Here is a 21,993-nt window from a genome sequence, read left to right as displayed (position 1 = left end):
GGAAAACCTGCCTAGGCACTTTGGAAAACATAACCCAAATTGCAATATTAGCACCAAACTGAAGGTGGCAATGTGCTCTTAAATTTAATATATTTAAAAACACACGATGAATGTTGCTGGATCACATTAAACCGCATTTGAAGCACATTTCCACCTCACCCAAAGAATTCTGGACTCTGTAGTTTACTCCTCACAGAGTTACAGACTACAGTGGCCAGAATTCTTTGAGGAGTGAAATGTGCTTCAAATGGGCTTAAAAGCTGCATTGTGTGCACAAGTCTGGCATCCTGTTTCAGCCAGTGGCAAATCACAAGCTTACAAGTAAAGCACGAAGGCAATATAGTGGTACCTCGGGTTAAGAACTTAATTCGTTCTGGAGGTCCGTTCTTAACCTGAAACTGTTCTTAATCTGAAGTACCACTCTAGCTAATGGGGCTTCCCGCTTCTGCCACACTGCCGGAGCACAATTTCTGTTCTCATCCTGAAGCTAAGATCTTAACCCGAGGTACTATTTCTGGGTTAACGGAGTCTGTAACCTGAAGCGTCTGTAACCTGAAGCATCTGTAACCCGAGGTACCACTGTAGTCTACTCTATCCTCACTGCAGTTCCCTAAAAACTGGTGTTTAGGGGCACAAATAGAGGTTCCCTTTAGCTCACACAGTTTGTTTAAGGTCTATTCCACACATGCTGTAGAATAGGATAAAGAACATAGGAACCTGCCTTATACTGAATCAGACCATCGGTCCATATATCTTATAATCATCTACAATGACTAGCAGTGGCTGTCCAGGATTTCAGATAAGGAGATGTGACGTGTGCACTGGATGTATACATACATGCCTGCACACTCATGTGCTCTTCAAAATGCCACATGGATGCACCTTTAAGAAGCAATCACCTTGCCCAGAACTGCTGTAGACAATGCTAAAGAAGTCATAGACAGAAAAGAGGAGAAATGACTTGTGTTCAGCTTGCCTGGATCTCTGCTGAACAGCACATGGGTCAGCCCAGAATTCTGTCTTCTTTTTGTGTGACATGTTGACCGCAATTACGTACTTTTCCATTCTATTCCCTTTCAGATTGGGGTATTATGCAGTTCTCTTATAGCTCAGAACAGAATTCTGGATGCATTCATCCAGAAGTTTGGTTATTAAGAGGTATTTCATTCTTTTGCCAATCATCGAAGCTAAGAATTTGTTCCAACAACAAAACTACTGAAATAAGGAAGTGCCTGAGTGCACAGAGAATTGCAATACCTTCAAGTGCATAGTGGTTTTAAAGTTCTGACAGAACGAACTTGCCAGTACAGCACATTTTGTGATAAGACATAGCATTTTTATAGCCCTTGCATTGCTTTATTTCTACAACAATTCTGAAAGGTAGGACAAAAAAGATTATTACCCACATATTGTGGATAAGAGAAAACTGAGGCTGAGAGGCTCGTGAGTTTTTGGCAAGAGGTGAGATTTGAACTGAATCACAATTCTGTTTCTTAGCCACTGTGCTATTCTGACTCACTTTATGACAGCACATTATTATGGAGGCAAAACCTTAGAGGGGAAAACTCACATAGTTTTGAAATAGCTGAAGATCAGTGTGTTCTATTTCAGAGGTACTACACACTCTTACATTAGCAATTCAGTGGTTTTCTGAAGGCTTTTTGCTCAACACCAGTTTACCAGTGCAGCCGTAGTTGCAACAGGTTTTTCATTATATGGGCTGGGGAAAGGGCAATCGCTTATCTCCCCGGCCAGTATTCTTTGCACTATCTCCTTGTTCTCACATATCCCTTTTGTGCTCATTCTCAACAAGCATCTCTCTCTTGCTGCCTTGGGAGCAGATAAACCAAGAGACGGCACTGAACAATTTGCCATTCGTGTTCATTTCTTGCCTACACAATGCATGCCAGCGGCTCTACAAGAGCTATTCCACTGTGTAGTGCAGCTGCTTTGTCTCTGTCCCTTTGTCGTCCTAACTGTAAAGGGGGGTGACAGGAGAGGAAGATATTCTAGATAGATGGGCTTGCCTTTCAAATAGCAGGTTAGGACTGGATGATATTCCTGTGATTTCTACTGAATGTTTTCCATCCAGATACGGAAAACCTGCCATGGCATGCATGTAATGAGCACATTTCACATAGTAAGGATTATCACCTTACATGTACAATAGCATGTACAAAATCCAGCTTCCCCCAACCTGGTGCCCTTCCCAGTCAGTCTGGTCCAAAATCCCTGAAGGACAGCAGGTTGAGAGAAAACTATACTAAATATACTAAACATGATAAGCTTGCTCAGTTCAGAAAAATTAAAACACAACAACTACCTAAGAAATAGCAGAAAAAGAGCAACTGTAGCCAAATCATGTACATATTTTACATCTGTATGTGGCTACCTGTGCCTTTACATACACGATTGCTGTGGAAACGAAATATAAGATGCCTGCAGCATTGTCTGATTATATCAGTGTTAACATTGATTTCTAATACATGCTTATAATAGTTGTATTTCACACAATAGCTCAATAGCAATGAAAGCAAATGGGACAAACTGCATTTTATCAGCAACATCCTACTTCAGTATTCAACTTCATAAACAGCCTGTACTCCCAGCTAAGCACAGTGACATCTCTCACACAAAAAAGCCACCTCTGCATAAATGAGGTCTAGGTTCCTTCCTCGATACAACCCTAGTATTAGCTAGGAGTCGAGAAAGATGACACAGGGAGAAGTTTTTTGGGTCGTTTAGTGCCAGCCCTACCATTAGGTAGGAGTTGGTGGCTGCCTTGGGTGGCAGAAACTGAGGGACAGGTGCTGGTGGTGCAGTGTTGATGGCAACAGAGTTATGAGTGTTTCAGCACCTAAGCTAGCTTGCTTCTTTCAGGTGTGGTCAAGGATGCTGTGCTGTCACTGGTATTGAAGTATGAACAAATGAATTGATTTATTTTGCTCACTGACCAGAATGAGTATTCAAGTAAGATTCAGTTCTCTGGTCAGTTGACTTCTTCTATGGTAGAAGGACATCCAAAGGTTTTGGGCTGACTCTGGGGTTGCCACAGGTAAGGAAAGGAATGTAAGAGGGAAGAGCAAGTCTGATTTTTATTTTTTTTAATGGAAGTGGAGCTACTGCACACTAGCCTGGTTTTAGTTCTGCCCAAATTGCGTGTGATTACTTTCCCAGGCATGACCTGGAATCCCTGTCCATGTTGACCTAAAACATCCTTCGGATGATGAAATTGTGGGACACCTTTGTTTATGCTTAGGGGCTGACTAATTGCCCTATTTTCACTTGAGAATGACTTCATGCCACCACCTGCTATGCCTCACTTCCAGCGTACATGAAGTGATAATGTTCCCTGAAACATATTCAACAGAACTGGAAAGAAATATATGTATAAGAATGATATTCAGTTTTTAGCACAGCTAACTTGCTATAGCTGTGGCAATCTTGATTGGTTTGAAATCTGGCACATTTATAGAGGAGCTCACCAGGCAGATCATGTATGGAAAGTTTCAAGTGATTAGTCCAAACAGATGTCATTTTTAAAAGCTACAGTTTTTTAAATGTCTTTATTTGCATTTTTAGTAATGCAAACTATACAATAAACCAAACATGAAAATAATACACGCTTCCCTTCAATCCCTCCCCTAGGATTTTTTTAAAAACTAAAGAAGCACTAATACTTTCATCGTTGAATTGCTGATAAGCTCCTAATGGCTCTGCCACTTTTCTATATAATAACAACAATAGCAATAGTAGTAGTAGTAGAGAAGAAGAAGAAGAAGAAGAAGAAGAAGAAGAAGAAGAAGAAGAAGAAGAAGAAGAAGTAGTAGTTGCCCCAGCAACTCTGGGCAGCTTCCAACAAAATATACATAAATACAACAACAACAAAACAGAACATCACACATTAAAAGCGTCCCAATTCAGGGCTGCCTTTAGATGTCTACGGAATGTCTTATAATTATTTATCACTTTGACATCTGACAGGAAGGTGTTCCACAGGGCTGGCGCGACTACTGAGCCTACCATGTGGCTTGTATACATCTCAATCGTGCAACTATTGAGTTAGCTGTAGCTCGGACTGATCTGATGTTTCACTAACAGCCCCCTCTCTAGTCCCTTCTTACTCATAATATTCCTGTTTAGGAGGATTGCAGTGCCTACACAGAAGCAAGTCCTATAGAACTCAGTGGGGCTTACTTCCGAGCAGATCGCACTGCAGGGCTACCCCGCTGGAAATCCTCCCAAATGCACGGGAGCGAGGAGGGGCGGGGTGGGCAGAGCTGGCCTAGATATATTTGGGAGCTGATCCAGCACGAATCCCTCCCGACGTTCCTAATCCATTGCGCATCTTACAAGGAAGTAACTCGTTGGGCTACTAGCTAGGACGGCTAGCTACGTTCTGCTACCACTGCAGCAGGAACCATGCCTCTGAATCCCAGTTCCTGGGAATCGCAGGTGGGCCGAGTGCTGCCGTGCACACGTCCAGTTTGCAGGCTTCCTACACGCGTCTAGTCGGTCGCCGTAAGAACAGGATGCTGGTCCTTATCCCGCAGGCTTGTGTGGGGCTAACCTCGGAGTAAAGCTGCCGAGGATCGGCCTCGAAATGCTTTCTAATACATCTATATGGAAGCAGAGAAGGCCAGGCAAGGCGACACAACTTGCGCCTTGCGCGTCTTCTCAAGTGACTGGGCTCCCGAGGGTGGCGCCGCGACGCCCTCGCTTGGGTCCCCTGGCGGCCGAGCGCAGCGCTGCAGGGCGCGCGGAGCATAAGAAGGCGCCGCGGGGCCGCCCTGGGCGCCCTTGGTCCCTGCCTCGTGGAGCGTCCGCCTCTCTGCGCCCCTGCTGCCGCGGCACCAGCCAGAGCATCCCGTTAGGGGACTAGCCATGATGCACTGGGGATACGATGAGCACAACGGTGAGGGGGGAGAGCTGCTGCTGCTGGCTCTCTGGGGCAATCAGAGCAGGAAGGGAGGGGGCTGTAGGGACCCGGGGTGAGGGCTGGGGTGAGGGGGGGGGTTCTCAACCTCTGGGCCCCCACATGTTGTTGGACTACAACTCCCATCATCCCTGACCACTGGTCATGCTGGCTAGGAATGATGGGAGTTATAGTCCAACAACATCTGGGGACCCACAAGTTGAGAAAAACTGGCAGATGTTTGTTTTTAATTCGGGCCTTGGCGACATGCAAAGTCCGTTCAATAAGGGAGTTAGAAGGCATGGACAACTTTTTAAGTGCGGTGGGGCCAGTTCCACAGCACGTGCATCTCGATCCGGGGCGTATTACTGTAGTGGTGGGATTTGTTTGCAAGTTAGGCGGTTGTAGGCAAGTGGAGGTGGGAGAGGGATGGATCTCTAGTACTGTAGGTGCTGTTAATCACAATTTGCCAAACAAATTAACGCTTTGAAATGGGGTTTAAACTAGGGATTTTTAAAGCATTGCTGCTTCTGGGAGATAACGGGGAACTTCTTGATTGATAACAAGGCTTGCAAAACTTAAAACAGCAGCTGATTTGTAGTTTTTTTGGGAGGGCAAGGAAGGCATAGATAGATAGATAGATAGATAGATAGATAGATAGATAGATAGATAGATAGATATAGTGATTGCTAAATCAAATGCAAGGCAGTGGTGGTTTAACATGAATTGGTTTCTTTTTTCCCTTTTTGTGGTATTGCATTAATAATATTTTCTGAACTAGCATTACATTCCACAGTGTTTATTCCGCTTCTATAAAAGACTCTATAACTCTGTAAAACCTCTGAAATCTGTGCTAGGGCAGTCTACACATGAGACCTTTTCTCTGTGACACTCAAAAGCACATGTATTTCAACTCAATTCTTTGTGTTATGTGTGAATGTTGTTCATGTCAGAAAGCAGGAGGAAAACCAAAGATGCATTCTAGCCAGTATGAATTTTACTTTAATGTTTTAGAGCGATTTAGGCAGCAGTCCTAACCCCATTACTTGGGCATAAGCCCTGTTGAATTCAGTAGGACTTAACTTAAACACAAACCTGTATGAAGCATTCAGAGGTGTTGAACCACCAAAGTGATTTGCTGCGATGCCATAGAGTGAAGGAGTTCTAAACTTAAATTCTACCTTAATTAATACTGCACACTTAAAAAAAATATTAAATGGCTAAAGATCAAAGTAAGGAATGGGGAACAAGGATTAAAGCAACAATGAAAAATAAAACAGAGCAGTTGCAGAACTCAGCTCTTTTTAATTTCATGGTGTCTCTGCGTGCATTCCCCATTTCTGCTTGCAAATGCAGTCTATGGGCTTTTCTATATCCCTCATACCTCCTTTAATTCTCCCTCTTTCATATGGCTTTCCCCTCCAGCTACTGATGTCCCACACTTTCTCCTCCAATAATCTTAAATCCAGAGGTTCCCTATGCAGTCAATGCGGCTTTCTATTCAGATTTTCAAAGTATATTATAGGGAATCTCCGGATTTAGACAGGGGAAAGTGTAGAACAGCAGGAGTTAGAGAAGTCTACTGAACTCATGGTTCTTTGGGATCAGGGATCATGTATAAAATATAGCATATAAAATACAGTATAAAATACAGCATCTCGTGCTAGAGAAAGGTGTGAGCCAATAATCAACCTTTACAGTTAGGGTGCAGCTTACATATTTCCTTCTGCACCAAAACAACCTTGTTTTGTGATGTATCCCTTAATCCCTCCAAGCTGAATACATCTTTGCATTCCCTAAATTTCTGGAGGCTCAGTTAATGAGCTCGGGGACATCTCTGACTTTTGATACTTGTTCTACCTTACGGAATAAACATAATCTAACTAATAATGCCACTTTAGAACCAGCACTTCTTAGTCCATATGTACCTGGCAAGGCAACTTAGTAAATGGAATGTTTCAGCATTACCTTTTGCAATCCTGTACTCACCTACTTGGTAGTAAATCCCATTGAACTCAATGGGATTTGCTTCTGATTGTACTGGATGTATAGGATTGTACTGTTAAAAGCTCTCTATACTGTATTGGGTTGCAGTTGCCTAATCTTGATGCAACAGAAGGATGGATGAGGTCTGTTTAGCAAGACACATATTGAAGATACAACGGCACAGCTTTGTGTTCTGCTGCATATGGTGGCACACCAAATGATTTATTGTATGTCTTCTTAATAATATATGATACTTTAGCAAGGTACCTCCTCTGCAAACTAAATAGATGGCTGGCAAACATCATGAGCAGTGTTAGTGACATGCAGGGCTCTAGTGTGAATACAAAATGTTGAATGGATACCCCATGTGTTTTCTCTTTCAAAATGTGTGGAATGTTCTACTTGCGCATTGGAACCCCCGGTTTCAAGAATCTATGTGAGCACACTGAAGATCTGGGGAACTTTAGCTGATGTGGTACTACTACAAGCTGTGCTGTGTGTTGAAAACAAAGAAGAGTTCTGAACTGGAAATACCAGATCATTTCCTTACAACTAGAATAGTCTTCAATAGGTTTTTTTTAAAACATATATTCTACTCCACATCTGTGGTTAACAGGTGATAAAATGTTCATTACTACAGAGAAGGGTGGCACAGTAACAGAGATGAGTAGCTTTCAAACTTTCTTTAAATTAGAAAGGTAACGGACCCCTGGGCGGTTAAGGCGACTATGGGGTTGTGGCACTCATCTCACTTTTGGGCCGAGGGAGCCAGCGTTTGTCCACAGACAGCTTTCCAGGTCATGTGGCCAGCATGACTAAACCGCTTCTGTTGCAACGGAACACCTGACGGAAAGCAGAGCGCATGGAAACGCTGTTTACTTTCCTGCCGCAGCGGTACTTATTTATCTACTTGCACTGGCGTGCTTTCAAACTGCTAGGTTGGCAGGAGCTGGGACAGAGCAACGGGAGCTCACTCCGTCGCAGGGATTCAAACCGCCGACCTGATCGGCAAGCCCAAGAGACTCAGTGGTTTAGACCACAGCGTCACCAAATGACCTGGGTAGTGTAATCCACACACTGCTTAAGAACTCCTAAACAAAGCATGCTCAAGATTGAACTCTGAATCAGATGGCATGAAATTAATACTTCCTTGTTTTACGTGAATAAAAGCCAATTTACAAGTCCTTGTGCAGGCTTAATTAACTTACAAGTTGCACAGTTGAAAAGTTAGTTAAAATTTACAGTGGTAGGAACGTTACTTTGCAAATGGTGCTTTTGGTGCTATATGCTAAAGTGATTCTATAACCTGAAGAATCTTTCATGTAATTGTGTAGCCAACCCATTTTGGGGCTATAATTTGACTTACCACATATGGTAAGAAACACAGTTTGAAAGCCTGCGGGACAGATAATCTTGGTGAGACAGAAGCATGTCTGACGTCGAACAAACTGTGCATCCCAGATAACATTAGGTGTGATGGTGTTTTCCAAGAATTAGAGGCCCAGAGTGAGTCAAGATGTTATCTTGTCAGACTCAGTAGGTTGCCTTCAGTAAGTAAGCCAGCCTCAACCCTCTGCCTGCAATCTTGGGCTAAAAATACTTGCCTACCTTACAAACCTGTTGTAAGGATTTCTGAGCTAATGTAGATAAATGACACCGGACGACTGAAATGTGCTGTGCAAATACTCAGTACTATAAATCATAGAATCATAGAATCATAGAGTTGGAAGAGACCACAAGGGCCATCGAGTCCAACCCCCTGCCAAGCAGGAAACACCATCAGAGCACTCCTGACATATGGTTGTCAAGCCTCTGCTTAAAGACCTCCAAAGAAGGAGACTCCACCACACTCCTTGGCAGCAAATTCCACTGTCGAACAGCTCTTACTGTCAGGAAGTTCTTCCTAATGTTTAGGTGGAATCTTTTTTCTTGTAGTTTGGAACCATTGCTCCGTGTCCGCTTCTCTGGAGCAGCAGAAAACAACCTTTCTCCCTCCTCTATGTGACATCCTTTTATATATTTGAACATGGCTATCATATCACCCCTTAACCTCCTTTTCTCCAGGCTAAACATTTTTTTTGTTAACCTTCGTGCTCACCCCCCCCCCAACAGTATTGGGATGGGAGGACCACTTTGATGCTAGAGACCTACAGCTAGGATTAAAGCAAAGATCCCTGGAAATCTGTGATGAATCAATATTGGCGTTTTTTATTTGCACACTGGTAGATCACTTGGAAACTGATGGGCAGATCTCCAGAATGCTGCTTATAATCTTCACAAACATTCTAAGCCACCGGTAGGATAGCAGAGGAGGTATATACCCTAAGTTTCACCAAAAGCATTCCTCACAGTATTAAGGATATGAGGATACACTGGAGCTATTCCTCCCCTTGTGAAGAATTCTTGAATAAAAGGAAGCTGATAACTAGAACTGATTCTCCTACCATCCCTGCTGGCATTTTGTTGTTGCTGTTCTTTAGAATGTTACATTATGCATTAACATGCAAAACTGGACAAATCTCCAGGGCTGGTCACCAAAGCACCTAAAAATGTACTAGTATCTGATGGTGTATCTGTGGTTTAACCGTTATTTCCCTTCCCTCAAGGAATTGGGAGAACTGCAGTTTTATGAACTGGGGAGGGTTGTTTAATACAGAGCAGTCTAACCCCTTCACCAGTTCCCACAAGATTCTTGGAAGATAGCTGTGGCAGATTAAATGGATAAAATTAATTTAAGTGTAAATATTGTAAGAACTTCTTTTTCTTTTTTTTCTTTCAAAGGATGGCACCTCCTAATAAACTGAACTCTAGCCTAGGAAATTGGTTTTCAGCCCTGTCATTTAAAATATGCATGTATTATGTGAGTTAACGCCACCAAACGGCTGGGGGCCTGGACAACTGTGGCTGTGTAACAATGGCAGAGATCTGAGGTCGTAGCTGAATTGATTGTACCACTTCAGAAGGTACCATAGAATTGTAGAGTTGGAAGGGACCAGGAGGACAATCTAGTTCAATCCCCCTGCGATGCAGGAATATGCAGCTGTCCCATATAGGAATGGAACCAGAATGAAGCATTTTAGATGTGTCAGTTGCACATTAATCAGCTCTGGGGAAATGTTCTCTGAATCATTTGCATGTGTGTCAATTTCAGGTGCCTGCTGCATTCCTAATGACCAGAATGCCTGGAAGTAGGCAGAAAATGACTCACCCGAGGGTTCTAACCCGCATCCTTGGGTATTTAATTCATATTAGAATTAAGACCTATTTATGTAGAGAGAGCTGCCTATAGCTCACCAAAGACAACTGGGCGGTGTACTTTCCATCCCTTTAGATCCATCCATTTTTTAATTATCTGAATAATATTTTTTAAGAAAAAAATAAGAAAATCCAGGTAGGTTCTTGTGATTACTTTCTCATAACAATTCCTTTGTTTCTCTGGCTGCCTGGAATGCATTTTAATGAACACCTTTTTCTACTGCAATACATTCTAGGGCCTTCTCGCTGGAAGGAACTTTTCCCTCTCGCGACTGGAGACCGTCAATCTCCCATTGATATCCAAACTGAGACGACCAAATATGACCCCACTCTGCGTCCTCTCTACCCTAACTATGACCCTTCCTCCGCTAAAGTTATACTCAACAATGGACACTCAACCAGTGTGGAATTCGATGACACTGAAAATAAATCAGGTTTGTTTTTGTGGTAGATTTCATTCTGCTTTCATTTTAGGGCGGTTCTCAGTATTTCCTGAGTCAAATAACATTACATGGTCTGGTTTGCATGGCACTTTAAACTATGATTTGCTGTGAATGGACAAATGACCACATTTCGCTCCTTCCTTCTGTGCTCTGGGGATGAAACTAAGCAGAGACTAGCTTTGCATGACATAAAATCAGCATTCATTGTTTGTTTGAGGAAATATAGGCCTGGTTTGCAAGTTTGATAAACCACCAGAGGTAAACCAGCACAACACAAAGCAAGCTTTCTGATTTGTTTCTGCTTACCAAGGACAGACAAGACTTTAGGAGGAGCAAAACACTAGTGATGCGAGCCTCATGTACCAGTACACTGCTCATTTCACCTGAAACCATAGTTTATTTTAACTATGGTTTAATGTGACTTGCGAGCTAGGCCTATCGTTTAAGATTATCTGAGAATTCTCATAACATCCACAGTTGCATCTATCTGAATTTACCAGAGTTCAAACACCCTAGCCTCATTCTGTTTGAAGATATTTCAGTCTTATACACAGCAAGAGAGCTGAATAGTTGCCCCCCACAAACCCTGTTTAAATTGGCAAAATTCCTCTTCCAAACACAGCTTTCATTTAGTCTGCAGCATAGTTGGCGCCTTTGTTTCTGATCGTAGGTCTGATTTCATGGGAGCAGTTCAGATTTCTCGTTTCTACTTTTGCCTGTAGTCAGCGAGCAAGTTATGTCCCAGCCCTAAGCTCATTCTTCCAAAATCAGAAGATTAAGGGGCAGGGGGATTGAAAGAGCAAGTCAAGTGATTACCTGCTAATTTCAGTTGTTACTATGTTCAGTAGTGGAAGATCTTAGTATTAAAAAAAACATTTTCATAGCAGATGGGCAAACTTATTTATACAGAAAGTTCTGCTGCTAGTATTAGAGGAGAAAACATATACACACACCTGTGCAGAAATTCTAAGAACTGCCTTATTGAATTCAACCCAAAGATTCATGTAGTCCAGCAATTTCCAGGAGAAACAGGGAATTAACAGGGAAACTGTAGCCTTGTGCTATGTCCCCAGTTTTGGTCGGAGGAGTAGTGCTGGAAGAGGGCAAGCTAACCAGTTCTCCCAGCAACATGTTCCAGATCTAAATTGCTCCCCGCCTTTGTATGTTGCCTGCATTTTCTATTGTGGAGATGGAGATTTAGATCCAGAGAATTGGGATGGGGTGGGGTTGAAGCCCTTCTCCAGTGCTGTGACTCTGGTCAAAATCAGAGTTTCCCTGCAACCACTTTAAAATTGGGATATCCAGTCGCACTTCTTTCACATCCTGCTTGTTTTGGCCCTTTGGCAGTGACAAGCAAATGTCACGTTTCCCATGGGTTCCCGGTATTCTAACAATGCTACCCTTCATTTTTATATTTATAGTGCTGAGTGGGGGTCCACTCATTGGAAACTATAGGCTGCGGCAAATTCACTTCCATTGGGGGCCCAGTGATGACATTGGCTCTGAGCATGCAGTGGATGGGACAAAATTTGCGGCAGAGGTAAAGGACTCCACTGAACTATATGAATAGTTGTGATTTAATGACTGCATCTTTACATCCGTTCTTTGATAAGCAGGCCTGTTTTTAACATATTGAAGTGATTTCTGCAATGGAAAGACCATTCGTTTACAGTTGTAAATCTCATTATGCTTCACCAGGACTGCTGTCCCCCCTCTGCCCCCACTCCCCTAGAATCTGCCTCTTACCATTTCTGGAAAAGGCATCCAGCTGTATTACCAATCTGCCTTTCATTTGTATACTGCGCAGAAAAGTTTCTATAAATTATGCTGACTAATGGGGGATGATTCACTCGTTACACAGCATATATAATTTCACTGTTTGCCACATATTGGTGGACACCAATATTTGAAGGAAGACACATCTCAGTAAGCACACAAGGACCCCCATGGAGGAGCTGCACTATGCTTTGGCTTCCTAGCGCATGTCTGCAGTATGCCTGGATGCTCATTTCCCTTTCAAGTGTTGCAGTATCCATTGCATGTACATGTGCTAAACAAGGAGGACATACCTGCTGTATAAAGTGTGGCAGTCCTCAGAGAGTTGGCCGTCTTGTATGTTTATTGCTGAAGGCCACAGAACAGAAAAGCACAAATGTTTACATTTTGCCATTGCTTCTGTGGGAGTTCATTTTATTCTAAAACATTAGTCGGATTCTTGTAAACAAGCTGAGAAAATAGTAGCATTCCAATAAACAGGAAATGCCCTAAAGCAACATGGGCATGATTGAATCCATTGTGGTTATAGCACTTGTGTGCAGAAAACACTAAGTTTCAAGGTATCGTTTACTCTGATGCACGCACTGTAATTTAGATGCTTTGGCCGCTCTATTCAAAAGAACATACACTTGTATCTGCTGCCTTCATTGAAATAAACAAGGAATTACTTCCAAGTGAAGGAGCTTCAGGTGCACATTGAAACTTTTGATACATCAAGGTTTCCCTGCACCAGGGTGTTCAATATTTTTGCTTCCTCTGGCATTTAGTTGTTTCGGTGTTTGAAATGGAACTTGTCATGCAAAAGCCACTATTCGTAACTTAACACTTTGGAATATTGATTCCCCCACCTTAAAAAGTGTAAATGGGCTTCTGTTTAACTAACATTAAGATGCAAACTTTTAAGAGTCCAGTTATTTATTTATTTTTAATGGAATGGTAACCTGAAATGGAAGTACTATAATTCAAGTGCTGAAGACAGAGAGAAGCAATGTCCTTAGTGAAATAGAGAAAAGTGGGGAAATATGTTGAGTGGCTAAAATCAGTGGGGGAAATAAATTTGGGGGGGTGGGAAATGACATTTGCAGTGTTTAAAGACTTATGTTTTCCACAGGAACCAGGTGATTTGGAATATAAAGAATTAATAAGAGGTGCTTAGAAAACAATATGTTCCAAAACAAACATATAGCTGGAAAACAAAAAAATAAGTTCCATCTAAGAAACCAAATGGAAAGAGGCAATATCTAGGAATCTTTAGTCAGTCTAAAAAGGTTTCCCACTGCTGGTTATAAACATCTTCAAGAACCAATAGAGAAACCCTTCTGGTTTTGGAGAAAGGACCCTAGAATTGAGACAGAACCAGGCAGAACTATACAGGTGGAGAGTCTTCCGAAGGATCAGTGGCTAGGTGGCAGTTTGCAGTGCTTAGTTCCACGAAGAAGAAGAAAAAGGCTCTTTAATGCAAGAATGCACCTCTGCCTAACTGGCACATGCAAGAAGAAAGAGCTGCTCTTCAGTCAAAGAAGACGACACAACTTCCCTTGGCAGATGAACTCAACAGGATAATGGATTCAAGGTCCCACTTAGCTGGGATGGCCTGTCCACTGGATCCAGGTTTCTCCAGCGGGCTGCCGTACGGGAGTGCCAATGATGTTGATGATGGTGGTGATTCACACAAGAAACAGGCCTTAAAAGATTTCTCCAACAAGCTGTGGTGCAGAAGCGGTGGTAAGACAAGATACATACATCCTTTAAAAGAGAAGTCACAAGCCATTGGGAATGGGCCTCCCCCACAGTGTTTCAGATTTTACTTGTGTCCTTTCTCGTTTGTTGTTTTCCATTACAATAAAAGCCATTCCGACCGAAAGCATTTGTTTCCTCTTTGTAACATGCATAATTTTTTTTAAAAAAAGTTGTGCCGTCCAGCTTTTTAAAAGTGAACCTAAAAGTGCGAGTGTTTTGAGACACCTTTACGTTCCAGAATACGGAATGATTTAATGAACCAAGCAGTCAGAATTCATATATTTTACTCATTTGCACTTCCGTAGCAGCCAAGGACCTTGTGCAAACCCTCAAATCCAACGTGTATATCTGAGGATACCTGTCAAGGGGAAAATGAGGGTGGGGAACATGGCCTAGTGGGCAGGGCTGGCATGTGAACAGGCCAGAGACTGTTTCATTGCTTTTTTTTAATGGCCAAGACTAGGACTGGCTAGAACGGATCTTCAGAGCTTTGGACCAAGAAGCATGGAGCTTCCAAAGGACTTCATACCTCAAGATGGCTTGTAAAAACAAAAAAGTTTTAAACTAGTCCCAAATACTCCTCATGAGATATTATGGAAAGTTGTCAGGCTTCAGTAAAGTGATGATTGATGGTAGTACATGTCTTGCTTTCTAGCTCCACGTGGTCCATTGGAACGCAGACAAATACGCCAGTTTTGTGGAGGCTGCTGGCCAGGCAGATGGATTAGCAGTCATGGCTGTTTTCTTACAGGTGAGAGGTTTTGAGCAGGGGGATTAAATGTATATAATAATAATAATTTATTATTTATGCCCTGCCTATCTGGCTGGGTTTCCCCAGCCACTCTGGGCTGCTCCCAACAGAATATTAAAAATATGATAAAACATCAGACATTAAAAACTTCCCTAAACAGGGCTGCCTTCAGATGTCTTCTAAAAGTCAGATAGTTGTTTATTTTTTTGACATCTAATGGGAGGGCGTTCCACAGGACGGGCGCCACTACAGAGAAGGCCCTCTGCCTGATTCCCTGTGACTTTGCTTCTCACAGTGAGGGAACCGCCAGAAGGCCCTTGGTGCTGGACCTCAGTGTTTGGGTAGAATGATGGGTGTGGAGTTGCTACTTCAGGTATACTAGACTGAGGCCGTTTAGGGCTTTAAAGTAAGGTTACCAGATGTCCCCATTTCCTGGGGACAGTCCCCGGATTTACAAATCAGCCCCCTGACAAAATCCATCCATTCCAACTGAAGTTGAAAAGTGTCCCCGTATTCACTGAAAAAAAATCTGGTAACCTTACTTTAAAGGTCAGCATCAACACTTTGAATTGTGCTCGGAAACATTAAAGTTAAATGTCAAGGGAAGCTATGAGCCAAACTACATGCAGTGCCAAGTGCATCACTTGTTTCAAAAATACAGAAATAAACATAATTGGGGAACGACAACACCAGGATTGGAACTGTAGAGAAGAGGGATAACTCTTCTTGCAGCTCAGCCCCAACAAATAATCCCCTCCCTTGAAGCTGATGTTTGGCACGGAGTGAAGTTCCTTTTTGCATCAATAGAAGTTTGCTTCTCACAACTAACAGCATCATTGGTTGGGGGAGGGGGCGTGTTAGGTGTGTGGCAAGGAGGAAAGAATTAACGCTTCTCCCTGCAGTCCTGACCCTGACCCACCAGCAACTTCAACTTTTAGTATGATTCAATGATTAAAAAAAAAAAAAACCTGACACATGTTCCAAAAAGGACTAACTAATATTTTGGAAATGTTTCCATATTTAATTATTCATGTTTCTGGACTTTTTAAAAAAGGCATTTTTTAATATAGTTTTTAAACCTTCTACACTGCTTTGAGCAGTTTGACAAGAAAGCAGTTAATAAATTTAAAGAATCAACAAAATGAAAAATTACAAATCTGTCAGCTTCCCTAAGCAAGGCAAATAAGTTGATCTTTGTATTTACAGGTGGGTGAATGCAATTCGCAGCTGAAGAAAATCACAGACCATTTGGACGCCATCAAAATTAAGGTAAGGTAATTCTAAATTTGGGCTTATATCCAATGCAGCACTAAGTAACTATCCCTGAAGGCACAAGGATTTCCACTTCTGCGACTGGACTTCCAAACCCCACTTCTCTTTCCCCTGCATGCCCCCTAAAACTGTTTTGGGGGGCTTCCCTGAGCCCCCTAGAGGAGAGTTGCAGGGCATGCACAGAGTGGGGAGAAGGTGGAAGTCCCACTGCGCAACAGGAAAAACCTTATGTTGATGGAGCAAGAGAGCTGAATACTGCTCTCGGTGTTTTCCACAGTCCACAATGTTCTTCAATGTATTTATTTATTTATTTCACAATATTTATGTACTGCTTGATTGTAATAAACCTCAAAGCAGTTTATTTTTGGGGGGGGACAACAACGACGACAATAAAATTACCAGTTAAAAACAGCTATTTGAAACATAAAATAATAAAATGAAGAATAAGCCAACCATCAGATTAAAACATATGTCAACATTCAACATAGCTATAGGAACACTCTGGTGTTCAAGGAGCCTCTGCTGGCTATATCCAATTCTTTGTTCTTTGAAACAAGAGACAGACCCACGCTGCTTCCCCTGCTGAATGAACAGGACACACATGCAGAAAACTTGTCATGTTTAGCCGTTCAAGCATATTCTGCATGTTGCGTTAATATGAACGCTTAACTTGAATCTCTTGACTCATCTCATAGAATTATAGAACTTTAAAGTTGAAAGGGACTCTCGCTTAAGGTGGAATCTACAGACCTATAAAAAACATTCTGAAAATGCTTTTTCTTAAAGCGTTTTTTAAAAGACATTGAATTTTCCATAAGGCTCACCATCGCCATCTAGTGTCACATTGTATATTGCACTTAAAACACACTTAAACCGTTTTATTTGCAGCCGTGTAGATGAGTCTATAGTTGAACCCTCTGCTCAATGCCTGACAGGTGACCCTCCAGCTTCTCTGCAAATGCCTCCAGCAAAAGTGAGCCCATCAGTCTGTTCTGCTGACAAATAGTTCTTACCTTTAGAAAGCATTGCCTAAAGGTTTTTTTTCCCCTTTCCCCAGAAATTTTTGTTCTTTACGGTGCTGCAAGACACCAAGTTATTTGTGCTGCAGCAGACTAGCGCAGCTCTGTCTTCAGAAAGCAATAAGGTAGATTGGAAATGGCCCATGGCGGTGTTTGCTCATTTCTTTCTCTCCTCAGGGTAAACAGCACAGGTTCACCAACTTTGATCCTTCCTGCCTGCTGCCCCATTCACTGGACTACTGGACTTACCTTGGCTCCCTCACTTCTCCTCCTCTTCTTGAAAGTGTCATCTGGATCATTCTCAGGGAGCCTATAAGCGTTTGCTCAGAGCAGGTGCAGTTTAATACCTCTGCCTAAAGAATAATATCTTTATTTAAGTTTAAAACCATGCCTATGACACCCACAAAAATATTTACAATCGACTATACAGTCGATACAGAGGGCACGGGTGGCGCTGTGGTCTAAACCACTGAGCCTCTTGGGCTTGTCGATCAGAAGGTCTGGTGTTTGAATCCCCGCAATGGGGTCAGTTCCCGTTGCTCGGCCCCAGCTCCTGCCAACCTAGCAGTTCGAAAGCACGCCAAAAAAGTGCAAGTAGATAAATAGGTACCGCTCCGGCGGGAGGTAAACGGCGTTTCTGTGCGCTGCTCTGGTTTCAGTGTTCCATTTCGCCAGAAGTGGCTTAGTCATTCTGGCCACATGACCTGGAAAAACTGTCTGTCCCTCAGCCTGTAAAGCTAGATGAGCGCTGCAACCCCAGAATTGTCTGCGACTGGACTTAACTGTCAGGGGTCCTTTACCTTTTTCATACAGTCGTACCTTGGTTTTCGAATAGCTTAGTTCCTGAACGTTTTGGCTCCCGAAACCCGGAAGTGACTGTTCCGGTTTGCAAACTATTTTTGGAAGCCGAAGCTCCGACGGGGCTTCCGATTGGCTGCAGGAGCTTCCTGCAGCCAATCGGAAGCTGTGCTTTGGTTTCCGAATGTTTTGGAAGTCAAACGGACTTCCGGAATGGATTCCGTTCGACTTCCAAGATACAACTGTATCTTGATCTTAGGTGAATATACCTGCAACCAGCTTTAAAAGTCCAGAAAGTTCAAGGCTGCAGGCCTAAGCATAGTTACTAGAAATAAATCCCACCCCAACTCATCTTTTCCACATGGCTGGCAGAAATTGTGAGGATTAGTTAAAATATATACGAGATTTGTACAACTTCAGAGTGATTTGATGAATTTATTAATATTTCTTATAACCCACTTTTCTTCAGAGGATCCAAGGCAGCATAATCTGCCCAAACAAAGAGTCCTGCTGGATCAAGCCCATTTAGCTCAAAATTCTGTTCCCACAGTGGCCAACCAGATGCCAATGGGAAGTCCGCAAGTTTGTGCCTGTGTATGGATTTAGGCAGCATATACCTTTTCAACATTTATACAGCATTGTAGGAGAAGGATGTGTGTGGAGCCTTCCTGGGTGGATCTGCACACAGGGGAAAAAAAGTTATAAATAAGTCAGAAATTAAATTGTTATAGCAAAAGAAATAAAAGGCTATGAAAATTGCTTAGAATTTTCTCTCTCTCACACGCCATCTGGTGGTGCATGTTTACAACACATTCAAAACGCTATTTCTTGACTAATGTAGCTGAGTCCCCTTGCTGTAATGAGGTCTGAAGTTCTTGGCAGAACTGACACACCTACAGTAGGTTCTCTATTCAGTTCATTTAAGGCAGTGATGGCCAAACTTGGGACTACAGTTCCCATCATCCCTGACCACTGGTCCTGTTAGCTAGAGATGATGGGAGTTGTAGTCCCAAAACAGCTGGAGGGCCAAGTTTGGCCATCACTGATTTAAGGGTTATCTGAACAGGCAAAGATAGATGCGCACACAAAGCTATTTTCTTACTGAAGATAATAAATGATCTCAAATGCAAAGGGGCTCAGTAATCTCCCAATCATTGATGCACGCAGAAGGTTTTGGATTGGGAAAATGCTTTGGGGTGGGGGGACCTAAATGATGCATGTAATTGAACTTTGGGCTGAGTTTGGGCATCTGAATCACTTCCCTGCTGAATCTTGTGCCATTTTCATCCACAGCTAGCCAAATTTCGCAACCTCCTCTGCACTGGTGAGGGAGAAGCTGCCTTCTGCATGCTGAGAAACTTCAGACCGCCACAGCCTTTAAGGGGCCGGGAAGTGAGAAGAAACTGAAGGGGCGAAAAAGCAAGGATAATTCATAGCAATGGCTGATACTATTTAGCAAGCGGAACCCATTTTAATAGGTTATGTTAAGTTTTAATGATTTTTTTTTTTAAGGATACCTTCTAATTAGGTCCCGATTTAAGTAAATAGAAAGCATTTTTAAGTCCTAGGTATTTTGAGGGAGAGGTATAAGCCCATGCTTATGTTTCTAAAGTGAAATAGGCAGACCTTAAAATGCTTCAGATTTCCTGGATTGTTCCCCTAATTTTTAGCACGCAATCCATAAATACGATAAGGTATTATAATTAATAGATACTGTTTTGTTGCTATAAATCTATGATAGACAGGCACTCATGACTCAATAAAAAGAATAGGATTTATGCTGTAGTAAATAAGATTGGGTATTGTATTGTGGTTGATTAAGATACAGTTAGGTATAGCAAAATAAGAGTTTTTCAGAGCTGAAGTAGTTGAGCCAATCTTGTGTTTTGCTAGGTATGGTAATGCTCTCTTATCTAGGTTGGACAGATATCAGTTGGGAATGTTGGCTGTGGGGTGGCCTGTCTAAGGCAGAGGGTTAGACCAGATGATCCATTTGGATCCGTTTCAACTTGCCCTGGGTTTACCACTAGCATTCCCACATGAAAACTCTGGGTGTCCTTTAGCAGAAACCTTAGTGGTTAAACCACAGAGGTCCAAACCCACTTAAACACATAGTATAGATGTGCTGGGATCTGATCATAGAGAACCTGAGATTCCTGCCATCCCTCCAAACATTCCCACAGGCCCCATTTCCTGCCCCCTACAAACTGGAAGGTAAAAATGGGCCACGTTATTTCCTAACTTCCTTGCCAGAGGCCATATCTAGAGAATAAGTGTGACTTAGGTGTAGCTTAGATAGTGACTTAGGAATCTTCACTTACCTCAGAAACTGCCAATTCCTTATAATTCTTGTAGCTCTGCGTCAGTACCTTAAGCCTTAAAAAAGGAACTGAGGCCTTTTGAGCAAAGCACCTTTAAGGAGCTGAAGCCTCTGGTGGCCGAAATGTGGAGCTGAGGCCTAATTAGATACTACAAGGAGAAGTGTGGTTGCTGCTGCCCCACATCTTCATGGTCACTAATTATTGGGGGTAAAGTGTGACAAGACAATCATATCAGCATTTTCCCACTCCATGAAACACACAGCTACTGAAGTGTCAGGGGAAGAGGTGTGGCAATGCTAACATAGCAATGACACCTGGGGCATTTTTCCAATTTACCTTTACTAGTAGAGACATGAGTTCATAGGACGTGTGTGTGTGTGTGTGTGTGTGTGTGTGTGTGTGCAATTGCATGTTCATGTCTGTATGTCAGGATGCTAATGATGCTTTGCCTATGGTATATTTACATATATATATATATTCAGTCCAGAGTTGTACCTAATATTTTCATGTTGTCTGAATGGCTGCATGAAAAATTCTAAAGTTGTTTGCGTTGTGACAGGAAAACAGTGAAGCTAAATTGACTGATTGCATGTTTTCATATTAGGAGAAATGGGGGGGGGGTTCTAATAATTTATTAGCAATAAATTGAGTTTATTCTGCAACTTTATATTTATGAAATAAATAAAAGCAAGTGAGCCAAATGTTTTCATGATTTGTTTGTTTCTTTTTACTCTGCACACATGAATAGATCAACATGTTGCTCTAGGTTCAGTTGCCTGTCAAAATAATTTTTTTAAATTGCACAGTAAATGGAAACAAGTTGGGATTGAGTCCAGGTGCCAAGAACTTACACTATGGTCCTAGGGCACATTTCCTTGGATGTAAGTTCCAGTTGATGGCAATGGGATTCTGCTACACCAGAAATAATTTGTGACTCAAGTTTTTACAGTACACTCCTATGGATGGCAAGTCAGCTCCCTTGATTTCAGTGGGGCTTGCTTCCAAGTGAGGGTAAATGTGGCATTGTACACTTCACTGTGGTAACTCAAAATAAGATGGATGCCAAGACTCAGGTCACAGCCCTGTGCAAACTGACTTAGGAGCAAGCCAAACTGAACTCAGTGGGGATTTCTTCTGCATAGGCATGCATGAGATTGTGTGCCCACTGCCAGCAAACCAGATTGGCCCAGGCTAACCAATATATTTACAAATCATGAAGTTGGATCATTTTAGTAATATTAATGTGCTGTTACCGACAGATACACTGATGCAAATGTTTAATGTTGGGTTATCATCATCATCATTAAATTTGTATACTGCCGTCCATCCGCAGATCTCAGGGCAGCTCAAAATATAAAATTACATCTGTTGTCTTAGCTGCTGAGGCATATTGTTGCTCACGAATACTGTGTTTGTGCAGTTCAAGAAATCTGTGGCTACACCCTACTGCTTTTATTCCTCCATTTTCCCAAGTAGTGAGACATCCTGGAGCAGTGCTTAACTGGGTTTGGTTTCCGTTGAGGGAGAGGCCACTGGACTCTTAACAACATTTTGGTTTATTTCCAAATATATAGGTTGAACATACAATAAGGTAAAGGTAAACAGCATAGCACGCTTGTAGCCAGCAGATTCACAGCCCCTCATCGGATCCCCAGAGAGGCAGCAAACCCCCCAAGCTGTTTTAACCTTCCAGAGCTCAAAGCTCACCGCCACTTTC

At 42.4% G+C, this 21,993-nt stretch overlaps 1 protein-coding gene across 1 annotated transcript; it reads left to right on the top strand.

Annotated features, from left to right (window-relative positions):
• Positions 1–4,759: 4,759 nt before the first annotated feature.
• On the top strand, positions 4,760–20,981 carry LOC309348940 (carbonic anhydrase 13-like). Its single transcript, XM_081874762.1, has 7 exons — positions 4,760–4,915; positions 10,393–10,590; positions 12,021–12,139; positions 14,771–14,866; positions 16,073–16,135; positions 17,335–17,490; positions 19,249–20,981. Exons 1-7 carry the CDS (start codon positions 4,885–4,887, stop codon positions 19,360–19,362), a joined length of 777 nt encoding a protein of 258 aa, XP_081730888.1. The 5' UTR covers positions 4,760–4,884; the 3' UTR covers positions 19,363–20,981.
• The last annotated feature ends 1,012 nt before the right edge of the window (positions 20,982–21,993 follow it).

Source organism: Podarcis erhardii (genome assembly GCF_964252035.2).
Source record: "Podarcis erhardii genome assembly, chromosome: 8".
Lineage (NCBI taxonomy): Eukaryota > Metazoa > Chordata > Lepidosauria > Squamata > Lacertidae > Podarcis > Podarcis erhardii.
The sequence above is the reverse complement of the archived record's forward strand: the minus strand, read 5'-3'. Positions and strand labels throughout refer to the sequence as shown.